A 23,619-nucleotide genomic window follows, 5' to 3' on the forward strand; every position below is an offset into this window, starting at 1 on the left:
TTGGATGCAATTCCATATTTTCAAATTCAAATGTTTAATGTATCATGTATGTCATAGGCCCAAATGCATGCAGTGTATACACTGCAGTACAGGATAATTGTACAAGTAGAATCATGTTTAATTTCTGGTATTGAAGGCATATTTGAAATATAACCGATGTGAAATCTTAATAATTTGAGGTTGCCAAAAGGCCAATATATTGTTTGACGACCGAATGACATAATTATTTAGTGTGTATTGCTTTCGAATATATTTTAAGGATGGACATATGAAGGCGAAATGATACATAACTTCGATATTGTTTAGATAACACTATGTACATAATCTTTCAGATTTGGGAATGTTGTGGTGTCTCCCGGTATCAATATTAAGCCTCGTACATCCAAAACTAAGGGCACGAGCAAAATCAGTAGCAAATTTACACAAGTCGAATCTATTATATATGTCTTTGCTTCTAGGCTTATCTTTAAAAAGTGTTTAATATTTATATCTGATACTAGATGGTAATATATTTATCCATACTTTGCTGAACAACAATCTGGCTTGAAAAAGTCTACGAAAAGTAACTATACCTTGGTTAACCCAAGCATAGCCCAGACCTGAACTAAACAGAATGAATCTAACATTCCTTGCCAAGTTCTGTCTACCTACTGAATCAAGATTAAATTACACTTTGTATGCTTTACGCGGAAGTCTATTAGATGGCATAAAGTTTTAGCCAGTATTTAATGCATTTCATTTAGCTGTTTATAAACAATGGGTACCGTCCACATTCCTCTAAAGCCATTACATTAGGAATGTTAATACCTGTACCAAGATAATATTTACATGCTAAATCTTGGACCCTTAAGTTTCTACTACCTTTTATCTTTAATGTCCCCATATTTCGCATCCATAAATACGGATGGGTTTAATTTTTGAATCAAATATTTTGAAAAATGTTCCAAGTGGTATTTTTCAACATGTCCAAAGCAATTATCAAACATTTATTAGTGACCTTTCCCCATTTAACGCCAAATGTGACACTGCTCTTGTTACATTCTAAGATGGAGTCATCATTTGTCACAAATAAGGTACTTATATTCTGACAAGTCCATTACGATTATACCGTTGTGTCACATTGTTTAACAATTCCGCCTTTACGAAAAACAATTACTTTAGTTTTCGACAGATTAACATTTTACTTCCGAGCTGAACGGTAATTATCTGGGATATTCTGTTGCTCGTGCAGCCCACTTACTCGATCAGAAATACAAATAACATCATCAGCATACAGCAGTGGGGATAATGCATATAAGTCGGGACATAATTGTACTCCTCTTCAACAAGTATCAAGAATTTCAGCGACGAACTCATTAATAAATGTCCAAATAAAATTGGGCTCAATACACAGCCCCGTTTTGGTCCAATAGGACAATCGAAACACTCAGTAAATTAAGCGTTACATCGAACACATGATGTAACAAGTACATAGACTGAATCATATTCAACATATTAACAGGCTGGTCACATTTGGGGAGAACAATGTGAGTTGTTGTTTTTTTTCTACCTAATCAAATGGTGTTTCTTAAGTCTACAAATGCAACATAAAATCTACCTCTGCGTATACTTACATATTTTTGTATACAGGCAGTAAGTGTGAACAAGTTATCCGTTGTTGCATACCCGGGCCTAAAACCTGCTTGTTCCTCACATGTACTTTGTTATTTTTTTCGGCCCAAGTTTTCAATCTACAGTTAATGACTGTTGCAAATATCTTTCCATTATACACTATCTAAACTTATACCTCTGTAGATATTAGGATAATCTCTTAGGCCATTTTCATAAATAGGCACTATTGTACCTTTACGCCAATGACGTGGAAACTGGCCTGTTGAATAAATCCTATTGAATAGAGTATGCATGTATGGCAATTCTGCTTTTACATGATGTTTTGAACATATCCGTTAATAACATATCTAAGCCTGATTTACCTTTCCTTAATGACTGTATACCATTTAGTTTCTCTTGTTCTGTAATTGTGGACTCTAGCTCATGATGCAGTGCTGCTTCATCAACATCATGAACATCCAGTGTGGGTCTAAACCCATCTTTATTCAAAGCTGAAACTTGAAACAAATCTTAAAATACTCGTACCAATCATATGCATAGATATTTATTTGAGAAGTACTATTAATACTCTTGTATGTAACGTGCTTCCAAATCAATTTACTGTTATCATGCCATCTCTCTCAAATATGCAGCTATCTTGTGATAGACTTGTATTTGTTCAGAAGTTGTTTAACGTTATTGAAAAAGCTGCACTTTTACAGCTTCTGTACCATCGAAGTGCTCGCCTGGCCTCCAGTTCACTTTTATGGCATGCTTTACCCTGTGATCTATCGCTCAGTAACCTAGCTTCCCCTTAAATATAGAGGCCGCTTGTAGCAACGCACGTGAAAATACGTCTACAGAAGTATCAATGCTGCTGTTGTCAGTTAAATAGCACATGATAGGGACTTGTTTACAACTGTTAGAATGCAATCTGTTACGAAACTCCTCACACCAACACTCGTCCTATATATAACGTTCATGACGAATAGAAACTGTTTGCTCAGATTGCACAGATTGTGCTGGTAATGTACAAACGAAGGTGGTGTGATTATTATGTTCTGCTATGAATTTAAATAATTTATGACAAGAGAAAAGGTTTGTAGATAGACAATAATTATTGTTCCATTGTGACAAAAATATGTATCTTCACCAGTGTTTCTTTCCTCAACACAACGACCATTCATAATGAGGAAATACATAAGTCAATGAGGCTTTGACCAAATTTGTTTACAACAGTATCTTTTGATTTTAGGGCGCTTCGAAAGAATCTCTGTTCTCACCAGCAATATTATTCTCGACTAATCAGACAAATTACCGGCACGAGCACCGGTCTCCTCCTCCTAATAGAATGCAAGGTGTGTTCCTATAGTTTGGCAATAGATCTAATATGTATAAGGGGTCCTTAGTAGGTACATCATCAGTAAATACACAATATTTGATATACCCTGCGTACAACATAGTATCTGATGTATTGCCAGATGATAACGAATGTGTGATAATGTCACAAAGTTGATAATTGATACAAGGGCCATCAATAATACTCTCTGGTGTTCCACAGGTTTTTCCCGACCCGTGAAGATCCGGGGTAGAATAGGTCTTCAGCAACCCATGCTTGCTGTCTATATGACACTGTGTATATGACCGGTTGTAGGACGACTGCAGAACCAGGATATAAGCAGAGGTGACCTATTTATTTATAGATGTACATGGATATGTATGGTGTCGTTTCCTGTTTTTGTATTTGACCCCATAACGTTCCGGGTTAGAATTGATCCGGGTTCAGCAACCCATGTCTGTCGTAAGAGAATACTAACGGGATCGTGTGGTCAGGATCGGTGACTTGGATGCATGTCATCATATTTCAATTGCGTAGATCGATGTTCATGATGTCAAGCACCGTATTGTCAGGTCCAGACTCTATTATCAACAGATCGTCAAGCACCGTGTTGTCAGGTCCAGACTCTATTATCAACAGATCGTCAAGCATCGTGTTGTCAGGTCCAGACTCTATTATCAACAGATTGTCAAGCACCGTATTGTCAGGTCCAGACTCTATTATCAATAGATTGTCAAGCACCGTGTTGTCAGGTCCAGACTCTATTATCAACAGATTGTCAAGCACCGTATTGTCAGGTCCAGATCTATTATCAATAGATTGTCAAGCACCGTGTTGTCAGGTCCAGACTCTATTATCAACAGAGTGTCAAGCACCGTATTGTCAGGTCCAGACTCTATTATCAACAGATCGCCGTCATTTAGCTGCAATATTGCTGTTAGCGGCATTAAACAAGTAAACACACAAAACTGAGAAAATGACACGGGTAAATGGTTTTAATAACAGTTACTGTCATGCAAACTATTTAACCTTTAGTGTCATGTATGACAAAAAGGTACCGTATCTTTCTGTTGCGTCACATAACAGTGACAGGATACGCTTGTCGTGGGTTCGATTCCTTCAATGCAAACTGATGGTCCGTTTGCTCTCACGCCCAAATTTGGGATGTCCATATAGACAATTATTGACTGGTGACGAGGAATGAAAGATTATCTCTCCCTCGTGAAATTTAAGTTGTAAGTCCCGAGCCGTCATTCCTCGTCATGAGGGGTTATTGTTTTTATTACCCATCGTCAATTTTTTTAAATAAGAAGCTAAAGAGACATTAAAAAGTTTACTCATATGACGCATTTCTTAATATTCATAAGCGTGTGAAACGGCATCGGAGTCGTGGAATTTTACCTGATCACATACAGTCTACATTCACCATTAAGATTCCGTGAAAGCGAAAAAGTTCTTTTTAGAGGCATTAATTCTTTGACAATTTACGCAATATAATGAATATACATATACATTTTGATTCATGTTTAATAGTACAACAATGAATTCATAATGACATGACATTGTTGATGCAAAATTCGAGCACGTGACGATAGCGTTCCACCAGTCGCCCTAAAGTCACTTGCTCTCATGACAACGCAAAGAAAACCAAACGTCTGGTCGGTCTGAACATTCTCAACAACAACAAACTGTGTAAACTGATTCTAAAACACGGGTAACTCTTTCAAATAACCATGTGTCTTACAGTCAATGACGTTGTCTTTCGCTCAGTCAGACGCTATAACTGTTCAATGGCTATATAATATTCACTATTCCTCCTATCAAATTTTCGTCAATCTTCAGAAGATCGCTCATCTCTAGGGATAGCAATGTTGACACTGTTGTTTACACGCAGGGTTATCACACGATTAAGTCAATAAAATTTACTGTACTTACAAATCTTAATTAGTTTTACGTTTCGTGTCGTCTATTTTCGTTCACAACATGTGTGAACGATATTTTATTTGGATAAATAAAACAAAGAGAGCAAATTTCATTTGTCAAGTGAAATATCATGTTTCTGTCATCGAGTGACGGGGGCAAGATTGGAGAAACATGATATTTCATTCGACACATGAAATATCCTATTTATTAGATACTTTTTGTGTAGTTTTCTCCCGGAAAAATGAATTATTTCATAACAAATGTAAAACCTTAGTACAAACATTCTCCCTACCTGACACACAGGGACAGTTCACCAACCCTTGTATTTTGTATTTGCGACTAAAAAAGTAGTTTTGTGTTTGCAAAAACTCAAAAAAATGTAAACAAAAGTATAAAAAAAAAATAGTTAGGGGTACAAAAATACTTTGTCAAACATTTCGACATGATTATAAATATTCTTGAAAACTAGGAGACCACTGTTGGAAGCGAAAGAGTGAGTGAGTGAGTTGGGTTTAATGCCGCTTTTAACAGTATTCCAGTTATATCGCGGCGTGTCAGCTTAATGTGGGAGGAAAGCCCGAAGTGATGCAGGTCTCAGACGTTTACCACTTCGGTGAAACCCACGAGCACGGGTATGGTGCTGACAAACCTAGAAACATAATCGGGGCGAACCGGGATTCGAACCCACATCATAGGTTTCTGGCGTGCCCAAGGGACGCAACTCTGCACAGCGAATCGCGGCGCCTTAGACGACTGGGCCACCCGTGCCCCCTGGAAGCGACAGAATACACGCTGGTCAAATAACAAAAAAGGTGCTTTGTCTCGATTGACAATGAAAAATTAACAGTTAAGAACGAAACGTTTTCGAGAGAATAACAAATGACAAGAAGTGATATTAACTCCATAAATTACCATCTATCATTATTTTGCCTTGTCAATGTGGAACTCACTTAAAAAGGACGTCAACTGTTTATGTACGGCCTTGACACTTACGACAATGTGAGACAATTCAAGCGGAAGTAACGTTTGTATGACAACAGTTCTGTCAAAGTGTTATGTTCACTGCAGCGAAATATCAAGTGTTATGTTCACTGAAATAAACATATCACTTTTCTCAACTTCAGAAAACTCAGTCTTTCTCACTTACGCCTCATGTTGTAGATTATAAATGACAAATCACATTTGGCAGAAGCTTGTTCGTGAAAAAGGATAAAAGGACATGATGAAGGGGAGAAAGAAGTTCCGACAATGGATCATTAACCAATGAAGATACAGGATTTCTAAAACAGCCAATTGGCATTAAGCAACTGCTGAAACCTCCCTAAGGCGGTTACAGGAAAAATCCTACCCGCATTATTCATCCGAAAATGTCCAGTGTCCATGAAATATCCCCCAACCAATTTCCCCCAAAAATATCAAATTGTTGGTCCCTTACAGGTCAATTTCTTCATGTGCCCGTGTATTACATACAATAGCAGGCTCAGCTTACCACAGGCTCGTCTTTTGTTTGTTGTAGCGACATCGACTTAGCCAATATTTACCAAAACAATAACTATGGCCTAGACACGTGAAATAACAGGAATCCAAGACAGATACACAGTATGAAATATACGTCAAAAGAAAAAACAGAGGTTAATGTTAGTTACTCATTCTATCAATCACTAGCTTCCCAGGACCTAACATATACAGGTCGCCGTGATATTGTCTCTCGCTAGAATTTGTCATTACCGGTTATCACGTTGAAGAATCCTAAATACACCTATCAGAATGGCGTATGATCAGTAACTAAAGCAAAATAAAAAGAGACTCAAGAAGGAGCTTTACTCAATATGGACCAAGACTTTTTTGTCCATTAATCGTCGGTCGGAATGTAATGACATTAGAATCGATGGCTGGTTTGGTGCTGGGCTGCTGACCTCCTACCCATACGTTCATGGCAGCTGAAAAGAACAATGAAATAAAGGTGTATCATGACGTCCACGTTTGATGGATATTTTGAACCTAGTTATGGTCCTAAAGTTGGGAACATTCAGTGTAAAGAACCTCATAGCAGAAATGTTTTTACTTTGTTTCTGAGGACAAACTGGACACACATGATTGAATCAGGAGGTTGAATGGTGTTGACAAAATTGTCTCCACCTACTGCCATATCAAGGCATCACTTCTTTGTTTGTGAGTGAACGAGATGGGTTTAACGCCGATTTTGGACAGTATGTCAGTTATATCCCCCACGCCAGCTTGATGTGGGAGTGAAGCCAATTCTATTTTGATAAATATACTGGACTCATTCACAACCACAGCTTCGTTTGTGTCCAGCTTGAATGGCACAAGACTACCTATAGCCATCTACTCAAATGTATCTAAAAAGAGGAGAGAAACTCTGTGCTACGTTTGTGATAAGATACTTGGCGATGGTGGCCTAACTTAAAAAAAGAAGCCATGGATGCGAACGGTTCTAAGTATATATCGAAACAAGCGAGGATAGATGACTTTGTGATGTCATTCCATGACGAAACACATCCTTGATCCTGTTACTTACTTCTACAGCCAGATTAGATTATTTACTGACCCTTGTTAGATATCAATGTTACTGTGTAATACAACATTAGGTGTCTAATTTGTGAATCATAATCAATAAAAAACTGGAAGAAGCTCACTTGGCTCAACAACCCATCCATCCTGATCAGTCCACACTGCCATAGCTGCTGCCGAGATGGTGAAGTTCCAGTGAGTCTGCACTCCCCGCGGTGCAAACACCCTGTTGAAGGCCACCAGCTGAAGCTGTGGAACCGCCACAGGGACCATAGCCCAGGATATGTACACCTGGATGACCTGAAATAAGAAATTCTCTTCTAATACTTGGTACAGATATGCATTATTCATACTTCCTTACCGATCTGTCTTCATATAATATTACGAATATCTTTTGGGGAAAAGCCTCATAAGGACACTTTTGAGTTCAAGATGTACTAGAAGTTAGTTCGTTGTTTGTTTTTCGTCAAATACTAGTAAATGAGTTCATTATCCGTCATTCGGGACTGGGAAAGGCGTCAAACTGACAGCAAAACCATTTGTTATTCGTCTCTCAAATGTTTACCAGGAAGTTGTTTTAGAGGTGATGTTCCTAATGTTGTCAGACATTACAACGACTGACATTAAGGACCTTTTGTCTCGATATTAAGTAGGTTGTAGATTTTACAAGAAGGGAAACATAGCTGAGATGTTTTCCATATTGCAACAAGTGATTGCCGGATGGGTTATTAAGTGAATATATACACCTTTCTGTTTGTTGGGAGACATACGTCTATACATACATGTAAATCGTCATTTACTAATGATATTTGAAAGACGAATAATGGAATAGATCGTTCTTGATTATTCGGAAAGTTTGAAAGACAACGAAAGATGGAATGCTTTGTTATTTTTTATTCAGTAAATCAAACGTGTATAACGAAACATGTCGTTATTGAGCAAGGGGTCCCTGCATCCGTGTATAGAACCCCTGACTGTAGTTCCTGCTCAGTGACCTCTTTGGCATATTTATTGGTTCATGGTACCAAGTTCTGGTCTTCATAGCATGGAATAGTACTGCAGTAATTTGGCAAACCTTCACCTCACTCTCCTTTTAAGCTGTGCACAGTACTATCAAGACTGACAAATTGGTAATGAAGTTGTCTAACAGGTGAAGAGTCGTGTTGACTGTCGCGCCAATTATGTAAGAAACATGTCATCAGAGGCTTAATGGTAAAGGGGCGGTCGGGTAGCCTAGTGGCTTAAGCGTTTGCTCGTCACGCCAAAGACCCGGGTTTCCGTCCCGACATGGGTACAATGTGTGAAGTACATCTCAGGTGTACCCCGCCGTGATATTGCTGGAATATTGCAAAAAAATCGTTAAACCAAACTTACTCACTCACTTAACTTTCATAAGTACATACCTCATCAGCATCAAAAGACCCTCGATTGGTAAGTGAGACAGTACAAGTGATGTTGTCCCCGGCCGTCACCTGAGAGGGACACTCCAAAAGGTCGTAGGAGAAGCTGGTGTAGGACAGACCGTAGCCGAAGGGGAAGAGAACTGGATGTCCGTTCATTGAGTAGTCCGTCATCTGAGGCAACTTGTGAAAAAAAATGTACTGAGATAGAACAACTACATGTAGTTCAGGACAACATGTCGCTGAGGCGACATAAGCTGACTGTGATGTCCATGCATGTTTGACCATTGCTCCATTTAAGTTCGTTCTTTGGCGTATTACGATTCATGTGTATATTTCAAGTATGTTTGATCCTGGCAGTCCTAAATCATATCAACCACCAACTGTATAAAGAAATATTTAGGTTACACGCTCAATAGGTTTTACGCAATAGGTTGTACAGGTTTTACAGGATATATTTACAACGCAAAAGAAATAATTTCAGCTTTGCTCTTGGCTTAAGAATAATATGGTTAAATTTTAAATGAATATTGAAAATGCGTCAGCTCGGAATAATAGGTTGAGCTTTCGATTTACTGCAAAACAGAATCTATTTGGTGTAATAGCGGTGAACAGTAAATAAATGGATCAGTGAACATCAGTAATGACACCAGGTGTTTGTCAATGCATTAAAATCAGATCTTAGTTCTCGCTACAGCTAAACAAAGATCTGAGGACATCCCATTACGGGTCACGTCAGACCGACCTTGCGCGAACTTTGACCGACCAATGGAATGACCAGAAGGCAGCTTTCTTGTGCTTTACGGCACGAATTTCAAATTGGCAAACTTCGCTTCGAAACATTTTTTGCCAAATTCTCGATTACAAATTTGAAACCTGAACTAAAGAACATTCTGGAATGGCTAAAAGATAGTTTAGATTGTATGGATTCAGTCGTTAAACCCGTAACTATCGTTCGGAGTTAAAGTTTTCGAGGTTGCATGATTAGAAATCACATTTCGATTGTCATTTTCATAATGTGGTAAGCGATGCTCTGATTGGTCGGATGAAGGTCGTTCTGACGTGACACTTAATGGGATGTCCTCAGATCTTTGTTTAGCGGTAGCGAGAACTGAGGTCTGATTTTAATGAGATTAAGTGTTTGTGTGAAGGGTAAGCATGTGGTGATCTACCAATACCGCCCGCCATTCATACAGAGAAACAATCGAAAATAGTGTAACCATACATGGTGCTGAGTAATACATGTTAACCTACAGAATTGATATACAATGGCCAAGTAACCGGAAGTCTCCCGGCAGGAACTGAGTTCGGTCCCTCCGCCAATAGTACTCGCCGCAGTGCCTCGCCTGTTGCTTGTGCTGGGAAAAATAGTTCCATGATAACCTGAACATTGGGACTCTCAACAGCCCATGTAATGTTGAGCGGCCCCGCGTTGAATAGAAGGAGGATGACCTTGGCAACAGATGCTGGAAAAAGTAGATAAATAGTATAACATTGTAACTTTGACAAGTATATTTCTTCCATGGTGTTAACATACTTTGGCCACGGTTTGGCTGTTTTTCCTTTTTTGTTCCCTCCACCAAATGTACTCCTTGCAATACCTCCACTGCTGTGTGTGTCGGGGAAATTAGCTTCATGATAAATTAGACGTTTGGATTTGCAGCAGGCAATGTTATGTTGAGGAACCCGTCATTGAACAGAAGAAGGATGACCTTGGAACCAGAACTGGTTGGAAAGATGATGGCTTGTCATGGCGGCAGTAGATTCCGAAAGTGAATATCGTGGGAGATATGGTAGGTAATATTCCAGTAGAAATTATGACAGAAGAAATAACACTGATCATGTGATATACCACATGTCTCAGATTTGCTGAATTGTCCTGCCGCCACGTACCCTGACCGAAGGTGACAGCATCCTGCAGCAGCTGCAGCTGTAGCCCTGGGAGGTCCAGGTTGGCCCTGTCGTTGCCTTCAGATTCTAATTCCTGACCTGAATGGAATATCATGGAGCATCGGTTACAAGTTTTGATCCAGTTTTCAATAGAATAAATCATGTTCGAAGCTCCAACTAATTCTGAATCTGACCAGGGCAAAGAGAACTATTTTCGGAGTAAATACAATTATCTTTAGTGTTTAATATAAGAACAAAATGTGCCAGTATGACGTTCAGTGAAATCGAGCAAAATCTTTAAAACTTTTGTTATGATTGAGAACATTGTGTCACCTTGACGTTATACACAAGTGACTGAAAACACAATCAATCTGTATCTTGGTGCGCCAGAAGTTAGTACAACAGGCAAAATGTTACATCTTAAAAACGATGACTTTTGAAAACGTTCTTCGTTCTTATTTTATTGTTACTGTTTAAACTAAAGTCAAATATAGAGTTTTAGAAAAGGGGACCTAGCAATAAAAAGAAAGACCAGTGTTGATTTTCCGAACATTAGATAAGCTCACCTGTGCCCAGACAAACGAAAATGAGATCAGAGCCATTTGCTACTGTCTGGACTTCCTGGGAGTTATACTGAGTGCAGTTGTTGTCCGTGCAGCCTGCCCCATACCTCACTGTAGACCAGAGATACTTTATGCCTTGTAATGGGTTGGTGGTGTATTCGAGGTTCATGGTGGGAGCATAATCTCCGAACAGTTGATATGTATTGTTGGCCATTGGTCCGACAACCTGTTCAACAAGGATTCATTTTTATGTACTCAGGCAAGGACTCAGGAGGGCAATAAGATATACCGGGACGAATTATTAGAAAAACGAACAACTGTCAGTATCAAAACTTAACATCATCTGGAAATTGCAATTTTTGCATGTTTCCAAAATGTTTCACTGATCAACTGATTTTCAGTAATCCAATCATGCCATTTTCACCATAATTTTGCCGGTTACGTCCTATATATCTGCTTTATCAAATATTGGATACATATTATTCTGTGGCATTGATGTTTTGTGTTGTAAGTTGTACGCTGCAAACATCTTTTCCTAACACATGTACCTACCGACACATTCTTGTAGCTTGATGGATTTAAGGGAAGGACGTTTTGGTTTTTCAGCAACACAAATGTCTTCATTGCTGCCTCAACAGACAGGTTACTGTGAGCCTCACTCTGAACTATCGATATGTTTAGTTCTGTGTATTGATTCATTTCCGGTGGGTCAAACTCTCCAAGCCTAAATCTGACATTGAAAAGCTCCTTAACTCTGGTCCTGACCTCGTCTTCAGTCAGCTTGCCTTGTTTCACAGCATCATCTGAAATACATGTAGTGTCCTTGCAACAATGTGTCTGTTGTAGTAATAAATGTTTGTTTACGTCAATGTGCAGATTAATGTGTAATGTGTGTTTGTATATTGCTTATCGCCATACTATTCAAGCTGTATATTAATAAACGAATCTGTACCAGACACTCCAGCAATTGACATCATGAGCATGGATCTATGCAATCGAGATACAATGACATGCATCAACCAAGTCAGCGACCTTGATCACTCGATCCCGTCAGTGACCTCTTACGACAATCTTTGGTTGCTGAAGCCAAATTCAAACCCCAATAATCACATGTCAGTCAGGAAGTGAATGAGCTCCACTTTCTATTTGTTTATGTTGGAGAACAACATGGGTTGCATGTGAGCCACGTACGGCCAACAGAGTTTGCGATACACCAAACAGTGCAACCTCAGCTCTGTTGGTAAACACTATCTACAGACGGGTATATAATTCATACTGATGTATCATTACTCAGTACCATTGTAATTGGATATTCTTGACTTGCAACATGTTATGTTTTACATTATAACTGTGTATGCCTTGTGATATTTGATGCTACTTCAAATCTTATCATGGCTGTAATATTGCTGAAAATAGCGTAAAACCATACTCACTCACTCAAATCTCATCAACATCTGAAGGTTATACATATCATATGGACATTTAAGCTGTCTAGATATATTTCTACGTACACCAACTTCCATGCTTTCATTATTGTGCAGATTCATTTTGTGCTTGAAATAACGTTAGGTAGATGGAAACAACAGTCTCCCCTCTCCCTCTCATTGCCTATTAGAACTAACGATGGTCAAGGGCTCAAAAGCTGTGGCGCCTAAAACTACAACCCACCTTAGCAAACATTCATTTCCCATCATTTTGTTCTCACGTTTGTTGTTTGTTGTACAAAATACCAATTGATGCTGAACGTGAAGCGTGCTTTTCTCGTAACAATCAGAAAATAAATATTACGGTTATGCAAGACGATTGTGTTTTCAACATCGACAGCACTTACCAATTGAAAAGAAGACTGGATGATCGTCGTGATAGGACAATTCGAGGTTCAATCCAGCCTTCACACAGGATGCAGCAGCGTCGACAGAGTTATTGAAGTAGTGTTGACCCGTCATGATCTCAACGGCGCCTTCGTCACTGACCACGTAACCTTTGAAACCCCATTCGGTTCTCAGAACATCCGTCAGAAGCTTCTGGTTGGCACATGCTGGAACTCCGTTTATTCTTGAAAATGAGGAATCAAATGTCAACGTGATAAGATCACGTTATTTGATGATAGTAGCTAGCCTTGGATTTCAGTGAATAATGTGTTACTGTCTGGGGAGTATTGTTATCACAGTGAGTGCATACATGAGTGGCTCTTTTTTCAAGGACACATCCGCAAGCATTTTAACCACAAAGTCCAAGATGAAGACTTGTACTTATCAATTTTCCGGACTTCCTTTGATAATGATTGTCCTTTTTGAAGAAGACCAAACTGTATGCATATGCCAATTCCATGGAGGTGGAATCGACACAATATCACACCATACTTAGGGGTACAAAAATGTATCCAGCTACAAATTCAACAGCTGCCTTTCAAAATAACTGCCTCATGATCATATTCATTCACTCCTCTCAGCACTTGAAAAACACCCGCATGTACAGCTGCAAATACTGAAGAGCCTGAAAGAATGTGTGAAAGTAGCATATTATTCAGTTACAATATCCCGACCTATAGCATTTATGATTCTGTGTCATTACTTCCTGCTGAAGACAAATCATAACAATTCAGAAGCAGCAATGGCGCTTCACTGCACGTTGAGAACAAATGGGGCCTTGCCTTGATAGAATCATCCTAACACAAGTAACAATAACATCATTAGTTGAATAATAGTTATATTTATAACTGAACAACAAATTGAGATAAATACGAAAGGCTTGTAGCATGTCTAAGCATTCAACTTAAAAGACTGCAAATGCTGCATGGGCGCTCCTGCATATTAGCACTCAATCTTAGGCAGATTTTGTGAAAGCTTTTGTGAAGCTATTGGTGTTTTATGTATAGCAATAACAGTAGGGATATAATAATATAAGGACTTTTAGATTGTGTGATCGAGGGAGAGAGGTGGAGGGAGGGTTCTGTTGCTAAAAGCCATACAATAAGATTGTTTAAGCATACTTGTTTCTTTAATGTTATTTCTCACCTATTGAAGCTGCACATGATACTGTAGGTGCCGGCCATGACACAGAAGCGGAATGCTGGGAGGAACGTTGTGTGCAAGTCTGTTTCAGTCACCTTTTAACAACAAATGTATTTTGCATGAAGCAATGAATGATTCTATTCTAATACTATATGAATGTTGGTATTGGACAACGTCAGGCAAGGTCAGCCGTCATCAGCTATAACGTAATCTCAATGTATGTACCTCAATATATTCTTCAATATTCTATAAATTCTTATTTTGAAGTTTAAGGGATTCCCCATGAGATGTTTGGTTTATTTGCTGATCACATGACCCGTTCATTGTGCATCAAACTTTAAAAATGACGTTCACATTGTTTACATAATCTTAACCTTTTGACGTTTATACGATTTTTGACCGGAACTACTTTTAATGGGGAATCCCCGCACGGAACAATTCTCTATTATTTTCCCCTTTTAAGCACGATCGTGATGATCCGAAATGTCGGACAATAAATTCAGGCTTTCTTTTTCGCTCAAGGTTTCCTTAAACACTTATTTACATATTCGCATGATCCCCTGGATGCCACATGTCGAATTCAATACTCTTCAAGGTTTTCAGGCGCCACGGGTGGCCCTGTCGTCTAAGGCGCCGCTGTGCAGTGTAGCGTCCCTTAGCACGTCAGAAACCTATGATTGTGGGTTCCAATCCCGGCTCGCCCCGATTATGTTTCTTGGTTTGTAAGCACCATACTTCGTGCTTTCCTCCCACATTAAGCTGACACACCGTGATATAACTGGAATAATGGTAAAAGCGGCGTTAAACCCAACTCACTCACACACTCACTCAAGGTTTTCAGTTCTGTGGGAAATTCCCTGTTCTGTGATATCGTCCAATTTGATTTTAGAACAAAAAAAATGTATTGAAAATGACCCCTGAAAAATCAAAACAATGAAAAGATGTTTGTGTATACTTAGTGTCAGAAAAAAACAAATATTCGTCAGGGTATTTTTTAACACTTAAATGTACATTTCCATTTATTGTTCTCATACCTGACCTTGACCTCAAGTTACCTTTGCATCAAAACTGAACCGCGAAACCGGTATATTTTCGGGACCACCATAGACATCGAAGTGCTTGCAGCCAGCGTTGGCTCTGATGTAGCGGGGGTCGCTTCCCTGGAGACCCTTCACGAAATTTGAAGCAAAGACTCCTGACAGGTATGGATCCTCTCCATACGTTTCCTGTGCAGAAACATTCATCATGTCTATTTCTACCTGGATGTGGATTCACGATTAAGTATTTATTCCTTAAAATTATGAATATAAATGTGACTGTCAATTCATATGTATTTCCCCCCTTTCTTTTACCTTATATATGGCAGTGTATTTTATTGTTAAACATTAGAACATTAAACATTAGATTCATTAGAAGCTCACTGCACTGTGTTTGGACAGTGATTAGTTGTCAGGAATATGGTACTATTTAATGTGAGCAGTTGTGAGGAAGTTACTATATTTAGATGCTGGTTTGATGTGTAAAACTCCCGATCACCACAGACTGTGATAAAGAGTCAAAGAATATTTTGTGAAGTGATGGCATTGTCTGGAAATTTCCAGTTTGTTGTTTAAGGCTGTACTCAGCAATATTCCAGCTATGTGAAGGCAGTCTGTAAATCCAGTGACTGAAATCATGAACATCGACCCATGCAATTAGAATACGATGACATGCATAAACTATGTCAGCCGATCCCGTTAGTCGCCTCTTACGACAAGCATGGTCAACTTTTACAGCAAGCATGGGTTGCTGAAGACCTGTTCTACGATCTTATTACACCCAGCTACAAATTTTAACTGTTCACATACAAAATGTAAACATAGAGCCTCATAACTTCTCACATGCACACCATGTGTACTGTATGTCATGATATTGATGCGAGCATGAAATGGATGCAAAAATGCGAGTGTCCCGTGTATTAACAAGGTGACGCAGTTTTGTAATGGTATTATTTAAACAAATTGCTGTCACCCAATACCAGATCTTGGAATTCTAAGTCTACAGCCTGGGTGTTATTGTTTGCTTATTAGTTTTAACGTTCAAGGGTAGAAAAAAAACCAAAAAAATCCTCACCCCAAGTAACATTCCATGAAATGCTGTCATTCAAATATCTGGGTAATTTTTGTCAAAGTTTCTAAAATTTAACATTACCTTATCCGTAAAAAGGAAATTGGATGATAAAAAAACAAATCTGGCTTTGCATTTCTTTTTTTAAGAGTATATTCAGTGCTCAGGTATCACATAATTCATAGATTGACGGTTACATTGTTCGAGTATATTTTTCACAGGCTTATATATACTGAACCGCAAAAGAAACGTCACCCCAAGTGACATTGCATGAAAAGTTGTCATTTAAATATCTAGGTAATTTTTGTCAAACTTTCTAAAATTTAACATTACCGTGTCCGTAAAAAGGAAATTGATGATGAAAAAAAAGCAGATGACAATAAAACCGATCGCCCAAACGCATCATGGCAACGGCCATGGTAACCCGATGCACGTGAGTTCCGTGTAAATTGAAATTGAATTGCTACCACAAGGGGTGACAAGAAATCAGTGACACCTAACCCTTGGACGATTGTAAGCTGGACAAACCACCTGGCAAGTAGCCAATGCATTTCAAGTCCACGTAAGGATCATATGCAGGCTCCAGCAACGGTACCAGACCACCAACACTACAGATGACAGACCACGTAGTGGAAGACCAAGAATCTTCAGCTGACGTCAGGATCGTCAGATTGTGCGACAGCATCTTCAAGATCGCTTTGTTACTGCTGCGGAAACTGCTCGACAGACCATGGGGACATCCCAGCGACACATTTGTGCGGACATTGTTCGTCTACGATTGACGATCGCCGGGACCGTCTTCAGTGGGTAACACAGCACCAGCATTGGCGTCACCAGCAGTGGAGAAGAGTCCTCTTCTCAGATACCAGAGATCGTTACTGTATCTCAACAGAAGATGGCACAGAGAGAGAGAGAGAGAGAGTCTGTAATTGGTCTGGCACAGAGGGTCGGCCCTGTGGTCTTCGGTCCAAGGAGAGGCAATGTGTCACGGCAGCTCGGTACATTGATCGAGTGTTGAGACCACACGCCATGCTTCATTTGGCACGTCGCCCCAACCACGAGTTTCAGCATAATAACGCCCGTGCCCACACTGCGAGACTTCCTCAAGCAGAATGGTATCAGAACCATGCAGTCGCCTGCCCTCAGTCCCAATTTAAATCCCGTTAAGCACCTGTGGGGCGAGATTCAAAGACGTCTGAATGACGTCCGACCAAGGCCGACAACTGCAGCTGAACTGCGTCAACCGCCTCATCCATTCCATCTATTGATGATCAGTTTTGCCAAGTTTCATGATTTTATTATGTCTCAAAGTATATTTGCAGTATTTGGACAAATGAGGTTTCTCATGTATCTATCCATGGTGACGTTTCTTTTGCGAATCAGTATATATAACTATCTTGCATCGATAAAACAACACGTTCCCAATGACGTGACTGAAATATTGCAAGTTGTTAGATGTACGGTTGCGATAACTCCTTACAAAACAATGAGGTGAGATGATGTTATATCAAATATGTAGTTCCATTGGTTCATAACCCCATGCCCCTGATCAAGTGGATATCGTGCAATTCTTTTGGCAGGGATGGTGATTAATGATTGTGGAGGGTTTGGTTGTTTTCATTTAGGGACCGACCATTTGATATTCTGTGGGGAGGCCTATATTAGAGACAGGAAATCCAAGCCACAAGAAGAGTCGACTGCACGATTTTCCGACCATGTCATGAGCATGTGTTTATGAATCAATATCAAATAATGACCATTTAAGGGTCAAAATTGTTATTTCTTTATGTTTTGTTATCAAAGTATTAAAATGTAAATCATATTTGTTTTTGGCAAGTATTACTTCATATTTCATTTCTTTTCCTTTCCAACTTCATGTTTACTAATTATAATTAGGGGAATAACTGCTTTGAGTCATGTATTATTTTCCGTGTGGCCCCAGAAAGCATGCAGCATGCATGAAAGATTCAAAGAAATTAGAAAGGGTTTTTCAAAGATATTAGAGTCCAAGAACAATGGTGATTTTGCCCAAAAAAATTATATATATTATTTTATCATTATCCACACGTGTTTACATGTTTTAGTGCAAATTATTTAGTTATAAAGTGTTTTTCGGCGTCTGTTTACATTTTCTGTTTACATTTGCATAGTATGTCATGTCACTAAAAAGTAGTCAATTTTATTAGGTTAATTCATTTATAATGCATTAATATATCATTTGATAAAAGATAGTAATTATTGTTTATATATTTTGTATTTTAGTCAATCTGAAAATAACAGTTTTAAAGTGAGTGAGTAAGTTTGGTTTTACGCCATTTTCAGCAATATTCCAGCAATATCACGGCGGGGAGACCAGAATTGGCTTCACACATTGTACCCATGTCGAGAATCCAACCCGGGTCTTCAGCGTGACGTGCGAACGCTTTAACCATTAGGCTACCCGATAGCCCCAACAGTAATTAAGAAAAGAAAGACATTTATGTGAAAAGAAGAGAAAAAAAATGTAAGGAAGTGAAAGAATGTTAAAAGGAAAGAATAAAGAAATCATAAAGAAAGACTTTAAGTTATTACAGATGATAGCAGGAAAACACCATGAAACAATGTGTTTTAATGGCAGACATTGAAGCAAAAATCGTTCATTTCATGTGTTTTTTTCCCATAAAGTCCCTGCGTGAATCTTCTTTGAGAAAGAAAGATGGCTCCATACATGAAAAGAACTAGTACTCTATAGATATATTAGAGGCAAACGTAGTTTATGAAAACATTTACATATGCCTTACTGGTATTTTTACTTTTCGATAGTGATTCATAAACACATTCTCGGAATCGTATAGTCGACTCTGCATCATGCAGAGATTTCTGTTGGATATGAAAAGGGTTTTGTCGCTTCATTACCATATATTGTATAGTTGCTTTGGGGATCATTAGACTTTCCATTAGTATTGGCATTTTATATTAATGAAATTGAAAACAAAGTTCATGGTGAATTATATATTCAGACCATGTATTTTTCAGAGTTCCCAAACCCACACAAACTTAGTATCAATAGTGAATGAGTGAGTGAATATTGCTTAACGCCGCATCAGCAATTTTGCAGCTATTCGCGGCGATAGTATCAATAGAGTCTAAGTATATACGTCACACAGACCAAACTGATGGTGTTACTTTAAAAGAACATATTATCAGTAAATATACATTTTACAGGATGGTCAGTAATTACATATAGTATAAGTCTACTTATATTCGCCACACAGATCAAACAGATTGTTATACATGAGGATCCCCTTTCATGATTAAATATACATTTTGCAAAACGGTCTGCAATTATCTTTGCAAACATCAAGTGAAATTACACATTTCTTGTCATGCCTCTGGGCGACGTGTTATAGAATATAACCTCAAAGATAAGTGTAGAATGTCATTATGATTATTCCTGGGATTTCGCAATGTATTTTGACCTTGTCTCTGCCCAGTTTTAAAAAAGACAACAGGTATAGAGCTTCATTGGAGGTAGTCAGTCCTTCGCCTAGTTTCTGTCACTGTTAAGATACTCTTTTGGCAGCCCTGTGGAGTTTCACACCTGATGCCTGCCCTCTCTCGTGTCTTTCACCCGATTCCGACTCTCACCTAATTCTGGCTCCCTTCAGTGTCTCTCACCTGATTCCTGCCCCACCTGGGGTCTCTCGCGATGTTGATGACTGGACTGAAACAGCTGATACCCTTGCGGTCGCCATATGACCCGTACTTCGTATAGTTGTTATACTTGGCCCTCACCTCCTCACCCGTGGCCTGGGCTACCCGGAATATCAGGTCAGGGCTGTAGGATGGGGCAAAACGGTTTTACATTTTGCTGCCATTTCACTTGACCCATCAGTAACATTGGACAGTGATCCTTATTTGATGGTCGCAAAAAATCGTATTATCAAGAAATTCCTCTTTGTCACGTTGATGAATACACCGTTGAAACATTTGCATTCGTAAAGGAACGATTTGGAAATGTGGGTAAAACTGTGTAATATCATAGCACTATTAAAACGATAATATAAGCAGCTGTAATATATGTACCTAACGCTGAAACTTGGTACATTGGGACCATTGCATCTTAATTCGCAAATTGCATCGTCCGAGGTATGTACAGATGCTATATATTTACTATTAAACAAGGAATAGTGTTAACTGGTGATGTCAGGGCAATTATTGACAACGAAGACAATTTCTTAACAAATGTCTATCAATACCATGGGGGCCATCTTGTATTCATATAGTTAATAAAAGCGAAAACGCTAATGGTCATAGCCCGCAGTACGATTCCGACTATCATAAGCACGTGTTTATATACTAGGTGTGCGCAAAAAAGGTGATGGTCCCCGGCACAAGCCGTAGCAGGATCATGTTCGATTATACCTCAAACGTTGGCTTGGTCTGATGGAATACTGTTTGACAATAAAGGTATAGCTACCCCTCTTCTCATAACGTCTTGAGATAAGTTTATTGTTACATTTACCAGTTTTGCCAGGCATTTTACTGTACGTTACAAATCAAAGACATACCAATAGCTTCAGTTACAGACAATTATGTTTGAAACTGAAAAACCGACTTTAACGTACAGTTACTTAGATGTGACTAAATGAATTCTCTCATATATATATCACAGCATAAGTGGACATGAATACCTCCCCCCCCCCCCCCCCCCCCTCCCCACTCCCAATTTAAAAAAAAAATGACTGATTTTGTCATTGAAGTAAGATTATCATTTTTATCATTATTACCTTACTGACATCGTGCAACATTATGCAGAAAAGAGTAATTGTGTATGTGTTTGTCCTGTGGTCTTACCTAAATGAGGCTCCAAGTCCTATGGCCTGGGGAAAGGAGGTTGCGTCTCCAGCCCCAACGTCCCCTCGGAGACACTCGGTATCCCAGGAATATGGTTTGATACCCAGGCGGGGTATAGCAGGGGCGGGCCCAGCTTGAGCGCCTTCACCCCCACGTGACATTTGTAGTATGATCTCGTCGAGGGTGAGACGACCTACGAGGTCATTGACTCTGTCGTCCCAGGGTAGAGAGATATTTCTAAAGGGGTAGTCCCCGACCACTAGGGGAACGAAGAGGAGAAGCAGAAGCATTGTGTGGGGACGACACAAAGGCAGCACTGAGACTGAATCTTATCTATAATTGCTTGCATATATATTGTGCCATGACCCGTTTTCCTTCTGGGATAAATCTTGTAACTTCAAGGGACCGACCTTGACATTTTAAGAAATAACCATTTCAACACAACATTATCCGTCCATAAATATTGTACCCAACACAACCAATTAGTTATTCATAATACAAAACGCTAACGCCAGAGACGCTAGCCTCGAACATCTGTCTAAACAGATTCCATTGGGGACAAGAAACAAAACAGCTGTGTAATTACACATGAATACGTCAATGAAAATATGCAATAACCAGCAAATTAGCTAAGGCACACTATATTGTCCCATACAAAAATAATCGGTCATTTTTGCTGTGGATGGAATTTTGCCACATGGAACGAACTGAAGGAACACTCCATATGCAGTCCTTATGGCATATGTCACACGATGGGATTCAGAGGCAAAGCTCACAGTCAGTAGCCAGCGTGTTCACCTGCAGCATTGATGCACGCCACATACCTTCGCGTCATTGAGACCACTAAACGTTTGCAGTCCACGAAAGGACCATATACAGGCTCCAGCAATGGTACCAGACCACCAACACTACACTGACCGATCACATAGTGGAAGACCAAGGGTCACCAGCCGACGTCAGGATCGTCAGATTATGCGACAGCATCTTCAAGATCACTTTGCTACTGCTGCCGAAAATGCTCGACAGATCATGGGGACACACCAGCGACACATTTGTGCGGACACCGTGCGTCGACGATTGACGGAAGAGACATCTACACTGTCACATGCCATACCTAGGACCCATTCTGACACCACGTCATCGCCGGGACCGTCTTCAGTGGGCAACACAGCACCAGCATTGGCGTCACCAGCAGTGGAGAAGAGTCCTCTTCTCAGACGAGAGTCGTTACTGTATCTCAACAACAGATGGCAGAGAGAGAGTCTGGCGTGGGGAATGTTATTCGGATGCTTGTGTTGTTGAGAGAGACTCGTGGGGTGGTCCGAGCATCATGGGGTGGGGTCTTCCAGAACATCGGTCCAGGGAGAGCCAATGGCGTCACAGCAGCTCGGTACATTGATCAAGTGTTGAGACCACACGCCATACCTCATTTGCCATGTCGCCGCAACCACAAAATTCAGCATGATAACACCCGTGCCCACACTGAGAGAGCAACAATAGACTTCCTCCAGCAGAATGGCATCAGAACCATGCATTGGCCTGCCCTCCGTCCCGATTTAAATCCCGAAGAGCACATGTGGGACGAGATTCAAAGACGGCTGAATGACATCCGACCAAGGCCGACAACTGCAGCTGATCTGCATCAGGCGTTCCACAGAGTGTGGGCTAGAATCTTTTATGATAAATTAATATCAAATGAAAATAATCTTAAAGTTTGTAATAAATGGCAATCAATTTTTCACTGTGACTTTGATTGGAAAATGATATTTACTGTTTATAGATATAAACTGAAGGATGTAAAACTTTTAGATTTTCAATACAGATTTCTACATGGAATTATCTACACAAAGAAGGAACTATTAACAATGAATCTTGTAGACAACAGTGTGTGTAGCTTTTGTAATGCTGTCAATGAGGACGTCAGTCATGTCTTTTGGGAATGTAATGAAACTAAACAATTTTGGAATGATCTCGAACTTTGGCTTAACAATTACCTTCCACAAAAAAATAAATTGACAAAATATCTTATTTGGTTTGGTTCTAACAACTCTAATACTTTAATCAATCATATAGTTTTATTGGGGAAAAGGCATATTCATGTGAGTGGAATTAAAGGAACCAAACCGAAATTAGATATACTTTTAAAATTGTTTAAAAACATATATTCAATCGAGAAATTTATTGCTATAAAAAAGGATGACAAAAGTAACTTTAATAGAAAATGGTTACCTTTATTCTCAGCATTTGATTCATAGCTCTCTGTTGATACATGTTATGTTTGAGTCTGACTGTGTGTTGCAACCGTGTTGGTTTGAAATAGGACAATGTTTGTTTCCAACCCTTTAATTTTCTAAAGAGTGTATTGTGCCATTCTATGCAATCCGAAATATGTCTTTGACGGAATTCTGTATTAATCTACAACTCTG

At 39.4% G+C, this 23,619-nt stretch overlaps 1 protein-coding gene across 1 annotated transcript; it reads right to left on the minus strand.

The window, feature by feature from the left end:
* Positions 1-6,676: 6,676 nt before the first annotated feature.
* LOC124133612 (probable beta-D-xylosidase 2) lies at positions 6,677-21,497 on the minus strand. The gene is made up of 12 exons (XM_048383786.1): positions 21,194-21,497; positions 20,015-20,174; positions 15,307-15,477; positions 14,255-14,346; positions 13,069-13,292; positions 11,790-12,040; positions 11,241-11,463; positions 10,678-10,773; positions 10,039-10,250; positions 8,788-8,967; positions 7,510-7,684; positions 6,677-6,792 (listed from the first exon to the last, which is right to left on the minus strand). Exons 1-12 carry the CDS (start codon positions 21,481-21,483, stop codon positions 6,677-6,679), a joined length of 2,190 nt encoding a protein of 729 aa, XP_048239743.1. The 5' UTR covers positions 21,484-21,497.
* Positions 21,498-23,619: the final 2,122 nt, after the last annotated feature.

This window comes from Haliotis rufescens, unplaced genomic scaffold (assembly GCF_023055435.1).
Source record: "Haliotis rufescens isolate VD_foot unplaced genomic scaffold, xgHalRufe1.0.p SCAF_5, whole genome shotgun sequence".
Lineage (NCBI taxonomy): Eukaryota > Metazoa > Mollusca > Gastropoda > Lepetellida > Haliotidae > Haliotis > Haliotis rufescens.

Bases quoted from the DNA above. Each gene is read 5' to 3' on its own strand.
- LOC124133612 (XM_048383786.1), bottom strand. From the start codon at position 21,483: ATGCTTCTGCTTCTCCTCTTCGTTCCCCTAGTGGTCGGGGACTACCCC. The intron at 13,293-14,254 runs GTGAGAAATAAC...CTCATTTTCAAG, and splicing joins ATCATGTGCAGCTTCAATAG to AATAAACGGAGTTCCAGCAT. The intron at 6,793-7,509 runs GTGAGCTTCTTC...TGTTCTTTTCAG, and splicing joins TGGATGGGTTGTTGAGCCAA to CTGCCATGAACGTATGGGTA.